The following is a 25,639-nucleotide window of genomic DNA, read 5'->3' as shown; positions in this document are numbered from 1 at the left end:
CATATAAATATTTTTGTGAATCTCTATGGGGAGAAAATGAATGGCAGATTTTTCAGTGGGTCCCGATTCCGAACCACACCCAGATCTAGCAGTCAGGTGGCCCTATGCAAGATCATTTTATGGGCAATTAAAAAAAAATTGTGATGAAAATGCTTCAGATCAAAATTAAGAGGTTAGATCGATCTATAAAGAACTACACACATAATATTAGATTATTAAAATGAAACCAAATGGACCCGTACAGGTCCATTTGGTTCCATTTTACGCTCTCAAGAGTTAAATTATTGTTAAAGTTAAAGAGTTAAAGATCTATCCATTTGCATGGTTACCAACTCTCATCATTTAGCTGGGGACAACCTGGAACCTCCTCAAGGACCTCTGGTTGAGAACCATGCTGTTTAGTGTGCAACCTGGAACCTCCTCAAGGACCTCTGGTTGAGAACCATGCTGTATATTAGTGTGCAACCTGGAACCTCCTCAAGGACCTCTGGTTGCACCATGCTGTTTAGTGTGCAACCTGGAACCTCCTCAAGGACCTCTGGTTGAGAACCATGCTGTATATTAGTGTGCAACCTGGAACCTCCTCAAGGACCTCTGGTTGCACCATGCTGTATAGTGTGCAACCTGAAACCTCCTCAAGGACCTCTGATTGAATACCATGCTGGACAGTGTGCATCCATTAGGCTACTATAAGCATAAAGTTACCAAAAGGAACCAAAGGGACTCAAATTCAATATTTATTTTCATCATTCATTTGCAGTAACCATGGTAAACACATTCTGGCAAAGAAGGCAACATAAAACTTAAAAAGCATTACAACAACAAGTAAAATAAATACAAGAATACACAATTAAAATCCAAAAATAGCATATACATTTTGAAAACAGCCTATTGTCATTTCAGAAGTCATATTTTGAACAATCAATACATTTTCATTATATATTCTTTTGTTAAGAAAAAAGAAAAAAAGAAATGTGTTGGAGCACAGAAAAATGCTATACTTGACCAGAGGAATTAATTACTGTGAGGCTTGGCTAGCATTTTGTTTTGTCTTGATCAAATTACTTTTACTTTTAAAGTCGTCTGAAAGATGCTAATATGCTTTATTGAAACACAAAGAGAAAGTTGGCTTTTTTAACACTGCAAACAATGGTGATATAATCTATATCCTGTCCCTCGGCCTACTTAAACAAAGGGTATGTTAAAATTGTTGATCTAACAGACCTTCCCCTTGCACTTGGAGGACATTTGGTGGTTTTACATAAACCATAATATCTCGCGGCTCTCTGTTGCCAGAAATAGGCCTACTGCCAGTAGCTGAATCTGGTTTTAACCCATGTCTCGTTAAAAAGTGCCCACAAACTCCTTTAATTGCTTCACAGAAACAATATTTTCTTATACATATACCTTTAAAGGTTGGGGCTAAGTGATATTTCCTTGTAGAAATAAGTGTAATAAGAAAACTCACACCGAATTTTAACAGGAACACTTTTAATTCTCGGCTGGAATTGCTGACCCATCTGAAGTTATATTTTCATAAAGTTTATTAAAGAGCTGGAGAGACGGCCCTGTTACTGAACAAACACTCTATAGCAATCGATTAAAATCTGAATATAGAGCTAAAAAAAAGCATATTTTACCCTGCCGTTAAGTTTGTTTGTGTTTGTGACTATAAACCTATGAACGTCATTATATTAGTATAACAATGGTGTTGCTCCACACCTGAGTTTTTTTATGCTTCACTTTACTGTGACATGCATGCCACCTCCATTAGGTAGCAAAATTAGCTAAAGGAATATTTTAAGAATGTAGAACCATTTAAACACTTGACAGCCCCTATTCTGGGGGCGAACATTCAACGCAAATAGCTGACCTACAAGCTCACAACACGTTGTAATGTTGTTGTTGTGAGCTTTTAGATTGGCTATTTAGGGGCGAGGTTGTGGAGGGAAATACCAGAAGATCTAGTACAGTGCCCTGAGAGACCCCGGCTAGTATAATGATGAGTTTAAGCATGCATTTAACTAATATGGAAGGAAATGAGGGACCATTATGAAGTACCATATTGGTGCAAAAAAAAAAAAAAAAAGTTTGTAAAAAACATGATTCACACTGCTATTCTTGCTACATTTCACAGGTTGTACCCTGAATCGAGTTTTTAGGAGCAGCCATATTGATACTTCTATTGGTATGAGAATTGGCAGCCATGGACTCCATATTTTGGGGTTTTTGGGGGACAGAATGAGGCCTGTAAAAGCTGCCAGACCAGGAGACGTCGAGACTAAGGGCTATATACCAAACCATAGCATCAACCCAGCCACTAATCATGGGTTACTAACCCAAGTCTTGATAGCTGGAATATTTATGAACGTGTGGACTCAACAGGGAACTAAGTGAAAATAGTCACTTGCCATTTACATCTTCTGTTTGTTGGCTGACACAAAGATTCACAGGGTTGTCAGTGATTGTTGGACTTGACAAAGGTTTTTCACTTTCAGTGTTGAGTGAGTGTCAACATTTCAATATCCTACCTTTTTCATTGACCTAGCTTTCCCTCGTGAACAGAATATAGGTTATAGGACCTCCAGGACTTGATCCATTATGGTAGACATACTTTTGAGAAAAGACAATGGCACATGTCATGAAACAACTTGAAAGGTACATTAAGTTCTGTAGCTAATGCACAGTATACATTGTGTACAGACAGATCCTTATAATCATAATAGGTCCTTAATACAGCCTAAAATGTACTTTGGTGCTGCTAAGACGAACTCAGGAGCAGTCATCCACTGATTTGATTTTTTTCTCTCCTTTATTTACCCAGGGTAGTAGCTGAGCACAAGTGCCCTGCACATAGAAACACACACACACACACACACACACACACACACACACACACACACACACACACACACACACACACACACACACACACACACACACACACACACACACACACACACACACACACACACACACACACATTAAAACCCATGGGAGCTGACCAGTACAACCACAGTCTTATACCGTTGGCCACTAAGCAGCTCCACTGGAGCAGTTGGGGGTTCAGTGCCTTGCTCAAGGGCACTTCAGCGTGTTGTGTTGGGTGAGTGATGACCAATCACTTCCCAACCCAGATTTTTCCGCGTTTTAACAGCGGGCGAGCATCGGCCGACACTTCACCCAATAGCCCGTTATCGCCCGAAAAGATTCATTATTTGTATCTTTTCGGGCGATAATGGGCTATTGGGCGAAGTGTCGGCCGATGCTCGCCCGCTGTTAAAACGCGGAAAAATCTGGGTTTGGCTCCGCCAACCTTTTCGACCATCGCCTGTTCGCCTGCTGTCGCCGGTATAGTCGGCATAGACAAATAATGCACTTCCGGAAAATTCCTCTGGCTGTCGCCTGCTGTTACAGCGTACTGTGAGGCCACCGCTGCCCCTGATTGAGTTGATGAATGTCCATCTGGCGTCTCCATCCAACAGTGGTTTGAATATCTCAACAACCTCTAAATTCTAATACATCCCCCAGATCCTAGACTTTTGTCGATTAACTGATACCACAAGCAAGTCTAGGCACACTTTAGGGGATTTATCCATGCAAAGAAGCCTAATAAATGTATTACTGCGAAGCTGAGGTTGAGAAATGGCAAAGGGACATACTGGTTTGTTTTGGCTTGGGAAACCCTGTTCGTTTCTATATAGTATGCAGACTACTGGTGTGGAGCCGCTTTCTTTTATTTGACTGTGTGCCTCACTGTGAGAGAGGAAAAAATGGCTTTGTATAATCACCAACCAGCCGTATATATGCCCCTGAAAAAATGAATGTTGGCAACCGTTTTTTGTGCAGAACATTAAAAAGAGAGCAAGAGAGAGAGAAACAGAGGGAGAGAGAGAGAGAGAGAGAGAGAGGTTTCTGACCGCAACTCATAAACCGCACTTTATTTAGACTGGCGTTCGCCCATTATTTGTTCACAGGGGCTTTCAGTCAGTCTGAGGGAAATATGTTCCAGCATCTGCCGGGTGTTGGGGGGTTGGGGCGGTGGTAATGGAGGGAAAAGGGGGGGGGGTATGGTGGAGGAGAGGGAGAGCGAGAGAGGAGGTGGGATGAACTCTTGCCAGGTGTGGGTCGTTGCCATGGCATTCCATCAGGCGACTCCGCTGCTGTGCTGCGGCGGGCTCATCAGTGGCTGAATGCCAATGGGAGGGTTTAGGCTCGCTGGAGAAACCAAAAGTGGCTCTAAAGCAGCAACCCCACCACCGCCACCGCCGCCGCCGCCACCACCACCACCCCCCATCCCCCATCCCTTCTATGAATCCATAGAATGTACCATTTGACCTGTGCACACGGTGTGTGTGATTGACAGAGTGAGTATATATAATGCACTCAAGACTCAGCTCTGCAGTTAAGTGTGTCACTGTGAATTCACACTGACGTCGGAAGATATGCTTGGGCTTTTATATTGGATTCAATTGCGGGAGTGAAGGTTTATGTATGGGGTGTACCTTTTTTTTCTTTTTCCTCCCTGACCTGACCAATAAGCTTAAAGACATGCTCTCGTATAGCACCAGCCTGCATGACTTTCATTTTTTCAATGTCAAGAATATGGGGCGACTGTGGCTCAAGAGGTAGAGCAGGTCGTCCAATGATCCATGGGTCGGCAGGTTCGAATCCCGGCTCCTCCTGTCTACATGTCGAAGGGTCCTTGGGCAAGATACTGAACCCCAAATTGCTCCCGATGTGCTGGTTGGTACTTTGCATGGCTTCAGCTGCAATCGGTGTATGAATGTGTGTGAACTGTGAATGGGTGTATATGTAATGCACAAATATGTAAATCGCCTTGGATAAAGGCGCTATATAAATGCACCATTTACCGTTTATTCATATGGCAGGACTTGTTTGAGAATGTTTCACATTCCAGCCATTACTGTCACTTTGTCACTATACAATTTGGCTACTATACAACCTACAGTATACCCTACCAACATACCCTATTTCAGTGGTTCCCAAATTGTGGTGCGTGCACCCCCTGTGGTGCGCGAGCACCTTGTAGGGGGTGCGCGACATGAAAAGTTTAATGGTGGTGCTATGGTTTTATTTTAAATTAACATATTATGCCAATATATGGCAAGTATATATGCAGCTATATGCTGTATATATATGCCATATCGGTCGTCCTCAGACGAGCCTTCCATATATATATGTGCATATATGTGGATAAATAGGAAATATATGTCTCTATAGCTATATTGCTTTTGGCTCTCCAAGATACCACCTTAATAACTGATGTTAAAATACAGGAGCGTCAGCGTATATACCTGCCCCTTTTTGTTCCCTTCCTAAGCCAATAATGCTGCTGCTCTGACGGAACTCTGTCTAATCACAAATCAGCACTAATGCGATGAATCCGTTCTCAAATGGGTGTGCTGTCATGCCCATTTCAGCACGGCTGGATAGCCCATTTCAACCAATTGCCATGGTCAGAAGAACTACCTGTAGTAATGTAAATATTTCATTCCACTTTTGTCCTTTTTCTCCTCTTTTGGGCGAATCACCAGAGGGTGGCTCAAGTACCATGGTGGTACTAGTACCAGTGGTTGGGAACCTCTGTCAATGGCGTGCACAGATAGACACTAGGGGGTGCCTGCCCTTTTGGCAATTTTTCTCTTAAAAAAAATATATATATATATATATATTTATTTATTTTTTTCAAATATTTATAAAAAACGCTTCTACTATATTATTTAGGCCCCCACAATCTAAAGCTATGTTTCTATGTCAGTGGTTCTTCGATTAAAGAAAAATAGCAGACCTACAAGCTCGTAGCGCGCCACTCGGTGGCGCGCTATGAGCTTGTAGATCTGCTATTTTTCAATAGCTAAAGCACCAAAATGGGTTCCCGCCCCAAAATGCGCTGCACAAGGTGCCCTTTTTTCACTTGAGCACCTGCCCCTCTAAATGTCTGTGCACGCCACTGACCTCTGTCCTATTATCATCCTCTTGCTAGCAGTTTTCCACATGAATAAATATGATGTGGTATTGTGATCGCCATCGCTCGCCAAAAACAAATCCCTATACCTCTATTCATTGTTTGTTTCGGCAAGCAACTGTATGCATATTCAAAACAAAAACAAAAAACTAAACACACAAAAAATACAAAAAAAAATAAAGCAAAGGGCCTCGACTCATCCGCTAACTCTTAGCAACTGTTGCTATGTGTAACATCGTTGAACTCCACCTCTCGCTCGCTCTTCAAACGCGAATGACTAATCCATCACGGCCGTGCACTGAAAGCTCTCGTCGAGGCCTCCGGAGCAGCCTGACACCCCCCCCCCCCCCCATCATGACCCTCTCCTGGATGTTTCCTCATTACTTTATAATGTATTCACACTTATGCTTCCACGGCTCTCGCCCTGGCCTCGTAATGGGAGGAAGCAGCGAGCTGGGTTCCTATGTGTGCATGCGGGTTCCTGCGCAATTTCCACTTCATCCTATTAACAAAAAAACAGCCAGACCCGGCTTCTGCATGGCGGTATGCCGCTCCAGGGCTCACCGAGCTCTTGCTTTGCGCGCCACCGCCGGCAAATTTCCTGCATTGTTGTGACGACAGGATAGAGAGTCTCTCAGCATCAGTGGGGGACCTCCGCTCATGGCCCCTGCGAGATGCTGTCATTATGCACGCTTGCAATCACGGGAGCTGAATACCTTGGCTGGAAGTGAGGGAGACTGCAGAGAGAGAGAGAGAGAGAGAGAGAGAGAGAGACAGACAGAGAGGACCGGGGTACAGGGAAATGGAGATTGAGAGGGGAAGAGAGAGAGAGGGAATCAATGTTTCGTCTCCTTGGCAGTGTTTTGAGCCCTACGGAATGCATAGCGCTATCATAGCGATGTTGTGTTTACCGCAGTGGGAGGCAAACACGGAGACACAGAGGAGAGAGGCACGGAAACGCACAGACACAGTGAAATGAGAAAAATACATACATTATAGAGGACTCTCTGTATTCACTTCACACAAGCTGAGAAGATCTGGAGAGCAGGGGGGGGGGGGATGAAAAAAAACTAATTTCAATGTAAATGGAAGACAAGCAGGGAGTGTGTCTTCATATCGGCTTTTGAGCATCATTCTCTTGCTTGCACCGCAGAAATATCTACCAGAATCCCCCGAGATGAGTTTTGCCGGGAAGTCAGGATGTCAATGTTAATTTTCTCCCCGTTGCTAGGGAGACACTCTCTCGCAGAAGGGCCCCGGTTCCCTCCCCCATGGTCACCAGGCTTTTCAGTCAAAGAACCCTTTCTGTTGCCAGTCTTCTCAGTCAGCTGTGTTGTGTAATCAGACATAGATGAACATCTCAAATCAGGCAGGCTCTATGGATCAGGATTACCCTTACATCTGGGGGTTTGTATTGATTTTCAATGGGTGGGGAGAATGTCTGCTTAGTGAGCTATTCAGCGTGGCGATGTTAGCCCACAGCCAATCCTCACTGAGATTGTCACGCCATACCCTTTCAGTGGAAGAGCATGGCAGTGCCATTTTCTTATACACGAACGTCACTTCAGCAACAACTGGAGGTGCTTTGAGATATCAATACCATGCCCCCCCACCCTCCTTTGAGCCATGCAGAGACCTGGCTGTTATAGCTGCATCATAGGAAAATTGCTAATGCGAGGACATGTTGCCAGGAAAACATTGTAAACACAACATCTTTGGCTGTTGTGGCTGTGAGCTCTCAGCCTCCATAGTCACCCCTCTGACTGACAGACACGCTGTGCTCACAACAGGGGCTATAGTCTATGATATGCTGCATGACTTATACTGCCTTTCAGCTATAGAGCTATATTTCTCCGCTACAAATGGAGGCCCAAGCATTAGTTTTGCACGAAAAACACTCCTTAGGCTAAGAACGGCCATAGCCGTCATCACAAATCTGATGATGTCATGACATTTGGACACATTTGGGAAGTGGCTATGGCCGGATTTAGGCCAAGGAGTGTTTTTCTTGCAAAACGAATACTTGGAATGGATTCAGAATGGTGAAAACCCCCTAAGTTTAACACGTCCCATGCTACATATAACTGGTGATAACTGGCATTAAGCTATATTATACCAAAATATAAACTAGAGACATGTATAGGAATACAAAAATACAAAAAGATTACGGTCACCTTAGGTGGTACAAAACTCTAGCTCGACCCCTGGACTTAATGATATAGATGTTATGTGATACTTTGTTGTTGGTTAAATGGATATTTCATATTAAAGGAGAATTCCATACTAAAAGGCTTTCTTACCTTTCTTTGTAGTTGTTACGTCCCCACCAAAGAGGTCCAGGTGTTATTTTGTGCAAAAGCTCCTTATTGGCTATTTCCCCTACCATAAGCCCTAAATGAATTGCATTGAATTGAATGGGAATTGAATGGGGCTATGGGGTGTTGTGCTAATTCACTTATTCCCATCGCTCAAAATTATAATTTCTTTGTATATAATTATCCTCTCTTCATAATGTAAATAATATCCCAAGCGGCACACTTTACTACTTCTTTCGATGGAAATAAGCGAACTAGCATAACACCCCATAGCCCCATTCAATTCCCATTCAATGCAATGCAATTCATTGAGGGCTTATGGTAGGGAAAATAGCCAATAAGTAGTTTTTGCACAAAAAAACACCTGGACCTCTTTGGTGGGGACGTAACAACCACAAAGAAAGGTAAGAAAGATAAGAAAGCATTCTAGCATGGAATTCTCCTTTAATTATACATTTGAGCAAATACTATACTTGTATGTTTTAGTCACCCCTGCCTAATTAACTCTCAAAATGTGTAACGGTATATCCACTATAGATAGACCTGTTTAAACATAATAGTACAATGCTGCAAAATGAATACCAGATTCCGGATTTGACCCAGGGCGAGCGTTCTTGAGTTCTTACTACTACTAATACTTTATACTACTACTAATACTATACTACAATAATAATAATAATTATTATTATTATTATTATTATTATTACCCTTATTATTACAATTATTCTATAATAAGATAGTACATAGTAATAATAATAATGTACTAATAATAACAGTAATAGTAACAATCATAAATCATGATAATAATAGCTAAGTGTGCCTGTTTCCAGTAAGTGACCCTATGGTAGAAACCTCAGGGCATCCAATGAAGGAAGTCAGCTGCTTCATGATGTCCTATGGTAAACCATCCCAAAACAGAAAGGTCTTATGTTCAATTCAACCATGAGGCCGTGTGTCCTGAGAAAGTGCCTTTGAGCAAGTGTTCATTGTAAGACTATAGCGTCAGCAAAAAAAAACAAAGCGAGATGGAATTATTCCGCCGACATGAAGCATTGGTTTGAGATCACACAATTTTGTCCAGATGTGTGACTAGTCATGAGTTTTCTATCTGACCGTGAACTGTGTACAGCGATGGAATTATACTGAGGACTGTACAACTGCACTGGGGACTGGGGAGCCTTGATTTTCAGCTTATATAGCAGCACAGATTCATTGTTTATTTTGTCAATTGTTCCCTGGTGCCTTTCTATCTATACTGGGTACTCTAGATAACTGGGTTCAACACATACACATCATTTTGAAATATGAATTATTAAAATAAGCACCAAAGAAAGACAGTATCATTTCAACAGACTTTATTCAGTTGTGATTCCTTTTTTTTTTAAGGATAAATGAAATTGCAGTTAGATGGATTACAGCACAGAGCAATTATAATATCATTACTTAACATGGCATTGCAATGCTGCTGTATAGAGGAAAACAATTATAAAGTTTTGTAAATTGAGTTAAGTAATGCATGGCTATTATTATAAACGTGTATTGTTGGTGATACATAAAGAACATTTTACCCCCTGAGAAGCAAACCTTGAAATGTCAGATGCAGATTTTCCTTCATGCCTTTTACATGCAGGGAAGACCTATATACAACTGATTTCATCTGGGCGCAGATGCATATACGTACATATAGTTCCAACCTAGGGCTAAGGCTAAGCAGGCAAAATACAAAAATGACAGGGATTTCACCGCTGAATCCTTTTAGCAGGCCACTGACAGATGAATGAGGGAAAAACAAGAGAGAGAAAAGAGAGGAGAGTGTAGATGGAGGGAGAGAGAGAGAGAGAGAGAGAGAGAGAGAGAGAGAGAGAGAGAGAGAGAAACAGCAGACAACCAATTTGGGAGTAATGCAACTAAAAACTGACAAGTGTAATTTCATCCATCTGGGCCGATGTGTAAAAAGCGCCGCTCCGAACATTCCCCATGATTCCCCCCTGATTGATCTTCCCCCCGGTCTGAAACACCTATTATTAGCCACGAGCCTAATAGCACCAGGATGGCTCACTGCTCTCCCAGGGGCCAATTCTCCGGTCATCTGCCCCTCACTCACCACAGCTGTGGAAACCAAGCAGGGAAGGAGGGGAGGGGTGGAGGAGGAGGAGGAGGAGACCAGGGGAGGTGGGTAGATGTGGGTGAGGGGGTGGTGATGGTGTGTGTGGTGGTGGGGGTATATACAGGCGATGGTCGAGAGTAGGAAACAGGGATTGGGTCAGGGGGAGAAGGAGAGTGCGTGTAGTGTTTGCGGGCTAAGGAGCAGAGGGAGAGGTTGAGGAGAAAGGTAGAGTGGATATGAAGAGGAAGATGGAGAGGAGACAAGAGGGGGTATGGGGACGAGGACGGTGAGGACATGACTGATGAGTGGACACGTAGAGGAGAGGGAACACGAGAGAGAGAGATGTGAGCAAAGCGAGAAGGGGATTTTGCGGAAAGAAGAAGAGAAAGAGAAATATTATTAAATGTGTCTTTATTATTCAATATTATTAATGTCTTATAATATTTCTGGCCATTGAGTTTTTTGTACAGCAAGCATTCTATTTCTATTGACTATACGACAACCAGTTGTTGTCAATGAATTGTCAATAAGCCCTATTATAGTTATGTAAGATTTTTTTTCTCCGGTTTTGCTGTCCCTCTCCGCAGTTTTGAACAATATACTCTCAATATTGTGATGACTTGGGGGAAAGTCTAACCATGTGTCACCTGTTTGACACAATGGGAATCCCATCGTCATTTTTCAACACTCCTGGTAGTTCAGTAGTTCTGCCCGGAGCCATCTAATAGAAGAGATATTGAGGGGGGCAGAAAACAGCCCGGTCACGTGGTTCAAGTATACTCGCGGGAGCCCATAGACTCCAATGCATTCCGTAAACTTCCGGTTGTCCCCATGCTCAATAGAAGTCTATATGTAGGAGAGCCGCCATTGGACTGGCCCCACGAAGTGAACAGAGTTTGCGTAACTCTGTCTTACGCTATATGGCTCTGGTTCTGCGGGGAACATGGAAGTGCCAATCTCACTCCCAACCTCATCATAGGTTGTCCTGTCCGCTAAGAAAACAAGGCATCATGCAGGTATATACACTGTCAGAAGTGGAACGTCCTGCAGGCCGGGCGCAGAGCGGTCCGGGCAACCTATAGGCTGCTAATCCAGCCTGAGCCGCGTCACAGTTTCGACTCCCGATCCCCTATACGACCATACCGATATGCAGAGCATCATGAATCATTCGTCCTCGCCAACGTGTAATGCGACAGCATACTGTCGCCTGGCACAGGGGGAGTCCCATGGCGTCATATGGGTGCTGCACATGGTCGAATCCTGTTCCAGCATAATCTTGAAACTCTTAACACCTATATAGTCCGCCAGCATTTATTGATAACTTTGAGTTTAATTCACGCTAGCATTTTCCCACGTTCAACTCTTATTTTGAATTAAGAGCCAAAAACCCAGACCGGATGTTATGATCTTATGTTAGTGTGTGTGTGTGTGTGTGTGTGTGTGTGTGTGTGTGTGTGTGTGTGTGTGTGTGTGTGTGTGTGTGTGTGTGTGTGTGTGTGTGTGTGTGTGTGTGTGTGTGTGTGTGACGATCCATCATCACTTCCTGTCTACCGTCCGGGCTGCTAAAGCATGATGGAGGGGGATCACAGCGTCGGCTCTGGGCCGTGGAATAAACCTTGTTTTGACCAGAAATGGAATAGGAGATGGAATAGGAGATACAGATAGAGTGGGTTATTGTTATAAATAACACCCGTTAGCAACCCAAAGCTAACGTGAGTAGCACTACGACTTATAAATGTTGCCGTACATCTACGGCATTGGTGTTAAGCATAACACTTATCAATTGACGTATAGAATTCAGCGGTCCCCGAACTTTTTGGGTCGTGCACCCCCTGTTACCTCCTAACTATAGCTGACGCATCCCCCAACACTAAGTCTCGTTGCATTTGGTCGAAAATGATACTTTAAAAATATATATTATTATGGCAAATAATCACGGAATGTCACTGCACTGAGACATGCAGCTGCTGTATACTCCCGCAGCGGATAAAGTCATAAATAAAGTGCTACAAAGTAACTAGTTAAACATATAACATCTATCTAAAATCAGGCATCATTGGTAGGCTATAGGCTATAGGTACCAGGCTGTAACTGGTACAAAGACATGCTATAGAGCGTGTGGTGGAATCTAAAGAGTATAGGTAGTGTGTCTGTATACTGTAGTCCTGACTGAGGGGAGAGCGGAGAAGTCCTGCCACAGCTTGGGAGCCAGGATGGAGTCTAGGACACTTGGAACGTTGGCCATGCAGGGTGTCGGGCATTTTATCTCAAAGTGGGGTCCGGGCCCCCTGGGGGAGTTCCAGGGGGTCCCCAGCGAAATGATAGATAGTTAGGAACCAAATGGACCCTATGGGTCTGTAACTCAGACTTTGACAGGTCCATTTGGTTCCATCAGTTAAATTAACAGTGATTTTACAATAATAATTGGGGTCTCATAGAAATCCTATTAAATGGGGGTCCGAAGCCTATAGTGCATGTCACACTGGGGGTCTTTGAAATTGAAATGGCTGAGAGGATCACTGCTAGAGCCGTGAAAATATTCTCTTATGTGGGACCCTGGCATATGTTTTCAAATGGGGGTCCGCGGGCAAATAAATGTCGATTTGGGGGTCGTGATATGAAAACTGTATTTGTCACGAGTCATCTATTAATTGCCCTTTCAAGATTCAAGATTATGTATTGTTATATTCCATTATACAAGTAAAAGAGAGTACAATTATTGTGTGTGTACAGCATGTCAAACTGTAAATATCAAGTGTCGAGTGCCTGCAGGTGTGTGGGTGTTTTTGTTTAAGGTGATGTGTGATCATGGTGGTCAAGCCTTAATAATATTCTAGCTGTTTGCATATTTGTGTATACAGTTACGTGTGTGTGCGTGCGTGCGTGCGTGCGGGCGTGTGTGTGTGTGTGTGTGTGTGTGTGTGTGTGTGTGTGTGTGTGTGAGAGAGAGAGAGAGAGAGAGAGAGAGAGAGAGAGAGAGAGAGAGATGTGTCCATTGTTCATATGCCTACGATAGCCTTGTGCCTTCCCTCTCTTGGATTGAGTGAGCCCTGTGAGGCGTAATGCATTTCCAAGGGCACTGATCACAATAATTGTCTACCTGCATTTCACAAAAATGGACAAAGTCCGAAAACCTCTCCACTTGAAATTGGCAGTTCGGGCGCAAATGAAAAATAAGAGCTATAAGCTCTGAGGGCTTTCTAAGCAACAAATTAATGACTATGAAATTATGACCCCATCAGTGGAAATTATCCCCTGGGCTGGCCATTGAGTTAATCTTTGCTGCAGTGAAGACATATAGGAAAGCCTGGACCATTCTTCCCATAAGTGCTTGGGAACAGTTTTAACAGTCTACTTTGTTTTAGGACTTGCATAATATGGTTTATACTGGATGATAAGACAAATACAGACTATCATTTACCAGATTACACATTTCCCATAGTGCCTTAAAGTGCAGATGTGGAAACTGACCATACATGATAAGATATTCCCTGTGTCAATCATGATCTTGCATTATTTATTTCTGTTTTCAGAGCAAAAACAAGCTTGACATTCCCCCCCAAAAATGCTAAAGAAGTACTATACTAGCTTAGAAAGAAAGTAATGTAATGTCTAAACCAATTGCCAATCACATAAGGATATGAATTGTGATGCTCCATGCACTTACAATCTATAGTTCTCAAGTGTTCCTTCCACACATGCCGATTGCAGGAGATAAAAGCAGTCTGCTATATGGCATTGCATTGGGTCAGAATAGTGCCACATGGCATGTGTAGTTCTATATACCCAAGGGCACTTAGTGGTGGAAAAAGTAAAAGTATCAACACTGCAATGTAGAAATACTCCATTACAAGTAAAAGTCCGGAATTCAAAATGTACTTAAGTTTTACAAATAAGTGCATATAATGATGGCTTCTGGATTTCTGATATATAAGAGACTATTTGAGAACATGATGAATGGAGCCAAAATGTAACCAGGAAACCAACAACACAATGACATATTTATCACAATGACAACACATATTTATCATCCAAAATTATTGCAGTGTGCAGCAATACATGGAAACTTGAGGTACTCTTCTTTAATATTTCATCATGACTTTTCACAAAATAACAAAATTTTGATTTCATGGGGGGGGGGGGGGGGGCCCTATCAAGGTGTTCACCAGAACACCTGCCTGCAGAAAAAACAGGGATGTGGTCAGGGAAACAAACCTATACCTAAGTTCTATGATGTCACTGAGCATCATGAAGGTATATACTGAAAGACCCGCCCACCTCAGACATCAGCAACATTATATAAAATTGCAAAAATATAATCGTCCGGGTCATTAATTTAAATGAGTTTTCGGAACATTTCAAGTCCATTCCTTAAAAGACATGAAGTCCTTTATACAATATTACAATACAAATACCTTGTCTCCCTTTCACATTTTACATTTCAGTGTATACTGACATCGTTCTGTTTTTCACACGCACGCACAGCCACACACACGAGCGCGCGCACACACGCACGCACCGACGCACGTGCAGCTGACGTGCATCGCACACGGCAGCAGGGTTTCTAAATTGCATTCTAAAAACATCCTCTGTTTCTAACCCCCCTGCATGCATCATTATTGACTGCCTATAACTAACTCTTTAGTCATCCAGATCCAGGTAATATATTTGCCAATGAAGTAACAAGGCATTTGAGGCTATCAGGCCATTTCAGCAACTATTTATTTGTGAGAATAAACCCCATGAAATGTGTTCATATAAAATAGCGTTAAATTAACACCATGCAGGTTTAACTGTGTTTTTTAATCAGGCAAGAAACACATATAGGACAGCAACACCTGTGCCCTTTTAATATATTTTCACATAAATCATAATCAGTATACCCACTCATGCTTACTGACTGATTTGCTTAACTTCATTTTTTATACCTGGCTGTATTTTATACCATGTATTGACCACATTTGGAGTTTTCGGGGGCAACTGAAAGAGCTATTTGAAATAATATTTGTCTGAGCTGTGCTGTTCCCTGATACCAGCAGATACCTGATATTGTTATAGCCTATATATGCATTTGACAGTGTTTCTGCTGCTATTGTATAACTGCATCATTATATTAATTGCTATGTGCACCTTGTGTGTAAGCCAATATATTTGACATTGCAAACCAAAACAAAAAGCAGTTTCGGGCAGGTGTGATTAAGGCTATATAAGACAATGACCCCAGAAGGATAATCTGACAAACTCCTGCGGTTCTTATGGGAACCTAAGCAGCCCTGTGAATGAGACATGCCTGTCCATCACACAGCTTTTCACCAGGTGTGACATTTTTTCCCGCATATTACTTCTGCTTCATTTCACCGTGCATGTGCTCTTAAATTTCAAGCTCCCTTTATTTTGCAGGCAATGCAGGCTATTGTATTTGTATGGACCACTTCCTCTGGCGGTGCATTCATTCACTCCAGCTGAGTTGCTTGTTGGAACACAGAGTGCTTGTTTTATGTTGTCGTTTGTTTGGCTGAGGGTTTTTCATTAAAGGCGAGCGCATTTTAAACTATAGATATTGTTTTGAGTATTATTATTTTTTGCTTGATTGATTCATTGCTGCTTAAAGGATCGAACTTGCAAGTTAATGATAACAGGTCTTCAACTCAAGGTGTGTGTGTGTGTGTGTGTGTGTGTGTGTGTGTGTGTGTGTGTGTGTGTGTGTGTGTGTGTGTGTGTGTGTGTGTGTGTGTGTGTGTGTGTGTGTGTGTGTGTGTGTGTGTGTGTGTGTGTGTGTGTGTGTGTGTGTGTGTGTGTGTGTGTGTGTGTGTGTGTGTGTGTAGGCTATATAATTATACATATAGTTATCTTTAGCCATATTTTATTTGCCCTTGACGTTTTAGTCAGGATTTATTTAGGTCTACAGGTTATTTAACATAATTGTTAATTCTCCATATACCACCTTTCAAACCACCAATATGGCTATATAGCCTACAAAGCATAAATAAATACCACATGTTTATACAGCGAACAGAGCGAGGGGCAACATCCACAACACCAGCCCATGGGCCATAACGTGGCGTGTAAATTATAACTTAGTCAGATTAATATTAGTCAACATTACAGGGTACATTTTGACAAAACAAATGAAGCTTATAGGCAGGCCTATACGTTATGGAAAGACGTGCAGGGAAGATTGATAGCGGATATTGGGATGATATTTGAATGAATAAGTATCTCTCAATCTCGTATAGGTATATAGGTACATAGGTATAGCACATATTCCGCATTTATTTTGTCCGGGCAGGCCGGGGTCATATGATATTACCGCCGCGGTATAGATAGGGCACAACAGGCGCAGGCCTATTAACAGGCTCATTTTATGGAGCAGTTTTTGCCACCTGCCTTCTGGTCCAATCTGCCCGTATATTGATAGCCCTCGCCGCATGCAGGACACACCTATGAATTATGCTCGATTGTGAGATTAAATTTCATGCGTGATAGAAGTATAGAAGAAAATAATAATAATCCTCATGCACCCTAATTGCTGCTTCTTTTTTAATACATGGGCCATATAGGCGACTATTAAGCCTATTGTAGGACTACATAATAATAATAATAATAATAATAATAATAATAATAATAATAGCAAAATATTAATAGTAGGCCTATAGCCTATAAGGCGATGACCTGGAGTGAGAATGTGTATATAGACGATGCTGATGAGATTTTCAGACTATTTAATGACATCTACTATACTATAGGCCCATATTTAATGCTCAATACTATTCAGCATGAGATGTGGTAGGTTGAAAACCGTTGAATAGTCTGTAAATATGGCAACATTAAGTCAATAGGCTACTGTACATCTCACTGTAGTCTGTGCCAGTATATATAGCCTCGAGCCAGCTCATCTATGCTTAAACATTTAAACACAAGTTTACATTGTGCTACTTCATGCTGTCAGGGATTCTGTTATTTTGCTTGTCAGATACAGATGAGAATTTCGCTAATTATTCCAGGGGGTTTGAAAATAAATCATGGTCTTTGAAGTCGTTCTGGGGCCCAGAGACTGAGACTGCATTAGAAGCCAAGCATGTGATTTGCAACTGTTGAAGTGAAACCCATCATTCGCGTGAGAGAGAGAAGAAAAAAAAAACGGAGGAGGCAAAGAAAATGGTATCTTTGTTTGCCCTCTTTTGTTTACCACGGGGTCATCTCTCCTTTTTTTTTCCATTTTCCCTTTTTGCTAATTCATTTCAATGGCTTTCAAACTGGAAAATGGAAATGTTGTTCCTGCCCCCTATTTCGGCGGCAGCGTCCTGGCAACAGCGCAATTTTCTATCATCAGGGATAAACGGCAACGAACAGTACAGTCTGATAAAAGAGGGGGGAGGGGGGGTGGAAAAAGAAAAGAGAGAGAGAGAAAAAATACCCTCTGCGATTGTTGCTGGTCATTCTGTCTGTCATCTCCTCTCCCAACGAAATCCTCTCCTTCAAGGCCTAATGACAAATATATCTCCGTATAGCCTACGACGCGACAGCCAAGGCCTATGTCATTTTTATTCAGACTGTATCTGATATAGATATTCTATCATAAAAGATAGACAAGAATATAGGCATGGCTATATATGTCATTGCAACCTGCCTGCATGGCAGAATAACTGCAGGTGCGCGCGCCAGCAACATGACATCATGGCGGGCCCCATTGGCCACAAAAAACAAATTCTGCATGCTGTCACCGAAAACAGAAGATTGACATTCTGCACGACTAACCTAACCTGTTTGGCCTGTATGCAAATATCCGGTATCCTGCATCCTAAGACTATAACTAAATTGAGAAAGGACGCAATCACCCTGCAGGCGTCCTGGGGTGCAAATACTGCAGGCTATACTCATGTACTGATGCATATAGGACTCATAAAATGTCCATGGGACCATCTAAAAGACCACCCCATCGGTCCCGGGACCCATGACTATTATTGAAAACCTATTTACATCACTGTATATACTTTTATTCATTTATTGGCCTTTTTGGTTTGATTCGGGAAATATCGGCGTTTTAACCTATATAGGTTATAGGTTATAGTTGCGTCATGCACGTCAGTGAACGGAGCAAACAGCAAAGCCTGCAATCATCCACATCCAGGCCTATAAACAAGCACGTCTTAATGAGCACGGGGTGGGAGTCACCCACGTGCTAAATTGAATCCATTAAACTACGAGAGAGGCTGTGAAGAGTAGACCTTGTTTATTTGTGGTCATTTTGCCCACAACGGGCCTTGCATTGCATACTGCACGGTGCACGCTCGGCTAGATAGTTACGTATATCTGAAGGCCCTCACGTCACATGCACCTGCATGGGCGTAATAGTATGCCTATATATAATGTGCCAATTTGCTATACTGCAAGGAATAATGCTATCCCAATTAAATACTCAAAACTATATAAAACACCTGTGTGTTGACTGTGAATGGCATGCGTCGTTTGCGTTTGACAAAACCATATATAGGCCTATTATATATGGTTGTTTCTTTCGCAGCTGCATGCAGGAAGACAACACACGACTCCTTTCTCAAAATATATGTGAAAATTGCATGCATAAATTGGCTGATGCTGCTGCTGCTGCTGTGGAGAGAGAACGCATGGTGGCTGTTCGGTGCATCATGTTTTGGTGGGGGGGACCCGAACCGACCGGGCCGGGGGACGACGCGTGCTGCTGGCTCCCTCTGAATCTCATTACAATGAACCATGTTCCACTGACAGCTGTGTGTGGTATGCATGCATCCTTCCCTTCCCTCCCTCCCTCTCTCCCTCCCTCACACGGCAGCGATGGGAAGGCGTCGACGCCTGCCTGTCTGTGAAGCTCCAGTGGGTTTTGAGCTCTGGAGAGGGGAGACATTTTTAACCGCCCTCCCCTCGGTCTCTTTACTTCACTGGCAGCCACTGCCTCGGCGTCCTCCTCCTCCTCCTCCACCACCACCACGACATGCACACTGCATGCAGCGCTGGGCCCACATAGTCAAGGAGGTGGCTTTCCGTGCAAAGCTTAGTCAATAGCTGTTAGACGGACCCGACCACAAAGTCCCAGGCATTTGGAAGAAATATACGACTTGTGACTTGCGGGAACTCCATGTTAGCGTTCAAATATGATTAACACATGTTACCAGATAGACAAGAAGAAAAGCCATGCACACACACACACACACACACACACACACACACACACACACACACACACACACACACACACACACACACACACACACACACACACACACACACACACACACACACTCACGCACGCACACACACACACACACACACACACACACACACACACACACACCGAAAAAAATACTTGCCATCCTTAACTTAATATATCTTTCAGCTTTAACTTCTATTTAGTGCTTGTTATTATGATCATTATAGGCCTACTGGGAGAAAACGAATTATCTCCCAGCTCTATATGCTATGCTATATAGTATATATATATATATATATATATATATATATATATATACTATAGCAGAGGCCAGAGGGAGATAATTCCCAATAACGCCGTGTTACCTCAAAAAATGATCATTCCGTCTGCCGGCATATAGGCTATGAGGCTATACCCCAACGCATCGAGGGCCAGGGAAACCCCGGGACTGATGCGTCCAACATGCACGGTCCACATCGTTGGACATTGGAGTGATTTTTAAAGAGTCATTCATCAGCGTTTATATGGGACAGCTGGAAATAAAGACCATGCACTTCTGTTAAACCACCGCTGATTGTGCTTGAAGGTCAATTGTCTGAGAAAAAAGATTTCTAGATAATGTAGACAAAACGCTGTTTGTTTTTATTAGCCTAATGCGTTGTTAAAATGATTATTGACTGTAGTGTAGCGGCTGTAGCCTATCCAAAACAGAATAGACAGCAATTTATATAAAATCCCACAACACGGTCAAGCATGAGGAATTAACTGAGGCCGCATGATTGAAGGCTGCAGGTGAAAACATAAATGGCGCAATGTCTCATATATTTTAATGTAGATCATCAAAGTGATCCTTTGAACCGCATGGCTGTTGATGAGTGCAGGACACATGCCACAAACACAATTTACTACGCTTTAAAATCTTCGGTGTTAATTTAACTCAGTCTGAGAAATTACAAATTATTTTTTTAATGACTGCATGCTATCCGGCATTATTGAGGCTCAGGCCACCTATATACAGGTTTAATGTTTGTTTTTACTAGTTAAACGCCATTGACAATGGACAGAGTGTAATGTTTGTTTAGTCGCTATAACACAAACATTAAATGCCATTAACAATAAAGACAGTTTAATGTTTGTTTGGTCTGTGTTTGTTTTACATCACCATTACATAATCATAGCAACATGAGTTAGACTTTAATATATTAGCGCCCCTCACTTCACACGGGTGTGATTATTTTTAAATATAGGCCTCCATTTTCCCGCGTGTAATTTCATCTGAAATTATAAAACATAAACATGCATGTTTATTCTCTAAACATATATGTAGGCTAATTAGTAATTTTTGATCGTCATGTCATTAATATTAAATGTCATAAATATGGCGTTATATAACACAACTCCGTGCACTAAATTGCGCAGTTATGACTTCGGAATGCATCTTAAACATTTCAAAAGTGCCAAGGACGCGAGGGCGGCACTATATAGGCTATGGGCCTATATGTCAGACTCATGTTCTTTCCATTCAAACGAACACATCCTCCCTTTCATCGCTTCACTTATCTCAGTGCGTGCATAAGAGACGCTCGCAGGACACCGAACATCCAACACGTGTCGTCCAATAATGTCATAAACCTGTCGGACATCTCTGGTTTTTTTCAAGCCATTTCCTTCACACACACAAAAAGACAACAGAAAATGACATGAGAAGGCGTCTCTTCTCATCAAGTATGGAGATTGAGAGGCAAACATGCATGCAGCACTGCAAAAAAAACATGCTATATATATAGGCCCGTGCCTTTGTAGTAGCCATTCAAAGGCGATTAGAAAAGGTATATGGATCTGGTTTCTCTCCTGCGTGTCGAACTGGAACCCGGACTGGGGAATAAAGCCACTATGTTAGATCACTGAGGAGTGACGAAGGTGTGCTGCTGGTATGCAAGGTCTGTGCCTTAAATTCACTATAATTCGCACTGACAAATACAATCATTGAAAAGCGTCCACTCTATAATTGCAGTGAACATATGCGGGGGAAAAAAACATTCTTACCTTTATCCCGTATCCGTACAAAAAAAAAAACCCACACAAAAGCTATTTTATTCTGAGAGAGCTATAGGAATACATATATGGACAAATCCAAACGATGCATTTCTTATATGAACTGCATGCACCGAGTGCTTCTCGCCCAGGTCCACTGCGGTACAGTGATTATCCGACTGCAGGTTGTGCACTTTTAAATCTCCTCAAAGTAAATAACAACCCTGGCTGCATGGCAATAATAGCAAGGTACCAAGTTCTTGTTATAGAAAAGGAGAAAATTTAAACTAAACGCTGCATTTAGGCAACCATTTTTGATAAGAGGATAATTGAGGCGACACATGGCATATAATTAGGGGATATATGCTATATCAGCTTTTATGCCTCCCTCCCAAAATAAACCCGGTCCGTATAATCATTAGGCGAATTGTTCTTAATTTTCTGGCTGCAATTTTAACAAAGTGTGGTGGTGGCTAATCAAAGAGATTTTTTTTCTAACTTGATTGGACCATAATTATTTTTTCATCGCCCTGTCACTTCATTATTTTTTATTATCTGAAAGCATTATTAAAAAGATGAATAAAAGTGTGTGTGTGTGTGTGTGTGTGTGTGTGTGTGTGTGTGTGTGTGTGTGTGTGTGTGTGTGTGTGTGTGTGTGTGTGTGTGTGTGTGTGTGTGTGTGTGTGTGTGTGTGTGTGTGTGTGTGTGTGTGTGTGTGTGTGTGTGTGTATAGTTGTATACACATGCTATAAGACTACATGGCTAAAGGAGCATTATTGCAAATCCACCGTGCAACCCAGCCCACAAGATGTGTTATTTACTATATTGAGGTCTCCTGTTTCAAATATAGGATACAAAAAAGAAGGGGGAAAAAAAGAAAGTTTATTTCGGCAAATTGGGCAATTGTTCAGTAGTATTTTATAGCATCCTTAATCATAATAGTCATTAGCCGCCATCGAAACCAAGAGTTTGGAAATGAATTGATAGCCTACTTGCACAGAAGGAGCTAGAGGGGGGATCAAAGAGAGATTCCTCATTAAGCTATAAATTAAAGCGCACGCCGCGTTGCGCGTCGTGCGTAATTTTGGGGTTTGGGTAAAGTAAAACAAAATCGACTTGGCGATTCCCGAGGACGGTGGTTTTACGCGATTAGCGCGTGTGATGCTTGTCTGTGGGAATTAGGCGTCTCTGTCGCCATATATTATTTCCCCCATAGTTGTTGTGGCTGCGGTGGGAGTTGGTAAGGTGGGTTAACTGGAACTGAAGTCTCCGTGAAGCGCAGAGCACTGATGACGTTAGGTTGAATGACCAATCGGAAGGCGCTGCCCTTTGGAGACAAACCATTTTACTTGTAGCGTCTGCATCAAGTCTGGAAGCAAGGGCTCAATTTTAACAGAATCCACCTTAAAATCTCTCCCTTAACGTATATGTCCACTTTCCGCCACATTGAGTGAGAATATTAACAAGAGGAGACGAAAAAAGTCGCCGCTATAGACAATTCTGGTGTTATTAGGACATAGCTGTTCGCGGCGGAGAGAGAGACAGACAGCGCGGCTGAGAAAGCCCATTTGGACGCGAGAGAGAGAGAGAGAGAGAGAGAGAGAGAGAGAGCGAGAGAGAGAGAGAGCGAGAGAGATAGAGGGGGGTGAGTGGCTCTCAAGGCAGAAAATTTGATGATGACCATGACTACGATGGCTGACGGTCTGGAAGCTCAGGACTCGTCCAAGTCTGCTTTCATGGAGTTTGGTCAGCAGCAGTCTCACTCACAGCAGAGTTCGTCTCCGTCGATGGCCGCCGGCCACTACCCGTTGCACTGTCTCCACTCTGGTTCTTCCCACCCGCACCACCAGCACGACAACTCCCCGTACCCCGGGAGCAATTCCTACAACAGGTCCCTACCGTACTCGTACGTGAGCCATCCGCACCACAGCCCCTACCTGCCATCTTATCACAACAACACTGGCGGACAGACACGGTTAGACGGCCCAGGTAAGAAAGAATTCCTTTCCACCGACGCCGAGAAAATGGCTATATCGTGTGATGAAATGTTCCGCGGCAAAACACCGCTTTATCTATAAAAAAATGAATATAAAATGACGCACGAAAATGTCGGACGAATCACCACGCGCAGATGGACGGTCACTTTGGAGAGAATTGTGCGTAAATGGCATCAAATAATCCCGAACCTATTGCCTATTTGCCTTTATTTTTCGAATTTCGGTGTCCTGGTTTGTTGATCTGTATAGAACACTCCCCTCCGTTCCCACAAAACCATTTAATGCCCGGGGTGTAATGACAACTGTGGAATCCTCACGAACTATTCGTGGAATTAGGCGGCGTATTCGGTTTGCAACTTATAATTAGCATTTAATTGGCATGTCATTACGAGCAATATCCTAAATATGACACCGCGTTTGACGATTTTGAACACATGGCCGATAAGGCAATGCGAGCTGTCATCTTTATCGCCCATGCACTGATTTTTATGCAGTTTCATTCTGGGAATCATTGCTTTATCTCCGCCATCAATATATTTTTTCGAGTTGTTGTTTTTTCGCATTCAGTGTTTGATGCGGATATCCATGAATGACAACATTGCACATTTTTGTTGCAGAGCAGCAGAAGACGACAGTGATTGAAAACGGAGAAATTCGTTTCAATGGGAAAGGAAAGAAGATTAGGAAACCTCGGACGATTTATTCCAGTTTGCAGCTCCAAGCACTGAATCACCGTTTCCAGCAAACACAATACCTCGCACTGCCAGAACGCGCTGAGCTCGCTGCGTCTCTTGGGCTTACACAAACGCAGGTATTTTACAGGATGCCAATATCAGCCCTTTGTTAGACTACAGTGTATCTTTACTGAAATCAAATGTTTGCCATTTCCACAACACTCGTACTTTGATTAACAACAACAATAACAACAACAACAACAACAATAATAATAATATTAATATAGATATATTGATGATTATGAATAGATGTATTGTTGATTTATCTATTATTATTATTATTATTATTATATATTAACATATATGTCATCATCGTCATCTGTTATTATTATTTAGTAGTATTATTGGTAGTATTATTATTATTAATGTTGCGGTTTATTATTCATTTTGAAATGAATAATCATATTTGAAATAGTATAGGCCTTATTTATTTTTTCCAGGTATGACATCTAATGTTCTCTGCTGCAGCATCCATCTAATAATGCATTGCGTATGTTCCTCTCGTGCAGGTGAAGATATGGTTCCAAAATAAGAGGTCAAAGTTCAAGAAGCTGCTGAAGGCGGGCCACAACCCGAACGAGAGCGACCCCATGGCCGCGTCCATCGCCCTCTCCCCCCGCTCTCCGGCTATTCCTCCCATATGGGACATCTCCGCGTCGTCCAAAGGAGTGAACATGCCGAACAACAGTTATATGCCCGGTTACTCTCACTGGTACTCGTCCCCACACCAAGATTCAATGCAGAGATAGACTGGCATGAGGCAGGGAAAGGTCGGAGACTGGAGGCCTTTTTTTGGGATCTCCATCAGCCTCCCCCTCGCACAATTAATTCCCGTCTGCTTGGAGACTGAATGCAGGGGGAGATAACACCCCCCCCCCCCTCCTCCCCCGCTTCAACAAGACAGGCTTGGCTGCTCTTTTCGTGAAGGATAAAACGCGGACATGCAGGCCTTGTCGGCGATGTGACACAAAACAAGGGAACTAACCATATTAACGTACATGACTGTTCAATGGACTCACCTTTGTTATGCTTTCATTACATGATATGGCTGTCAATATACCAAATATGTCAGTGACATCTTTAGCAGATTCGGGCAATTAAGGACTATGCTGCCGGAGCCTGTCGCCACAAGCCACATGATCCATGGACTCCACTATTTGATTGGTTGTTTCTTCTATCTATATACATGCAAAAACGAGCAATTTGTCTGTTTGTAAATATATTCTGCGATTTTAGTTGTACATACACTTTTTATGTTTTGTCAGATTGAGTAAAC

General features: G+C 42.5%; 1 protein-coding gene across 1 annotated transcript in view; it reads left to right on the top strand.

The window, feature by feature from the left end:
• Positions 1–22,992: 22,992 nt before the first annotated feature.
• dlx6a (distal-less homeobox 6a) overlaps positions 22,993–25,639 on the top strand; it is a 2,652-nt gene continuing 5 nt past the window's right edge. The window contains exons 1-3 of the mRNA XM_083772680.1: positions 22,993–23,621; positions 24,247–24,440; positions 24,873–25,639. The exon at positions 24,873–25,639 is cut by the window's right edge and continues 5 nt beyond it. Coding sequence (XP_083628806.1) covers positions 23,306–23,621; positions 24,247–24,440; positions 24,873–25,112 — 750 coding nt within the window. The 5' untranslated portion in view covers positions 22,993–23,305 and the 3' untranslated portion in view covers positions 25,113–25,639. The remainder of the gene's footprint in view (positions 23,622–24,246; positions 24,441–24,872) is intronic.

Source organism: Protomyctophum parallelum (genome assembly GCF_964188405.1).
Source record: "Protomyctophum parallelum genome assembly, chromosome: 1".
Taxonomy (NCBI): Eukaryota; Metazoa; Chordata; class Actinopteri; order Myctophiformes; family Myctophidae; genus Protomyctophum; species Protomyctophum parallelum.
The sequence above is the reverse complement of the archived record's forward strand: the minus strand, read 5'-3'. Positions and strand labels throughout refer to the sequence as shown.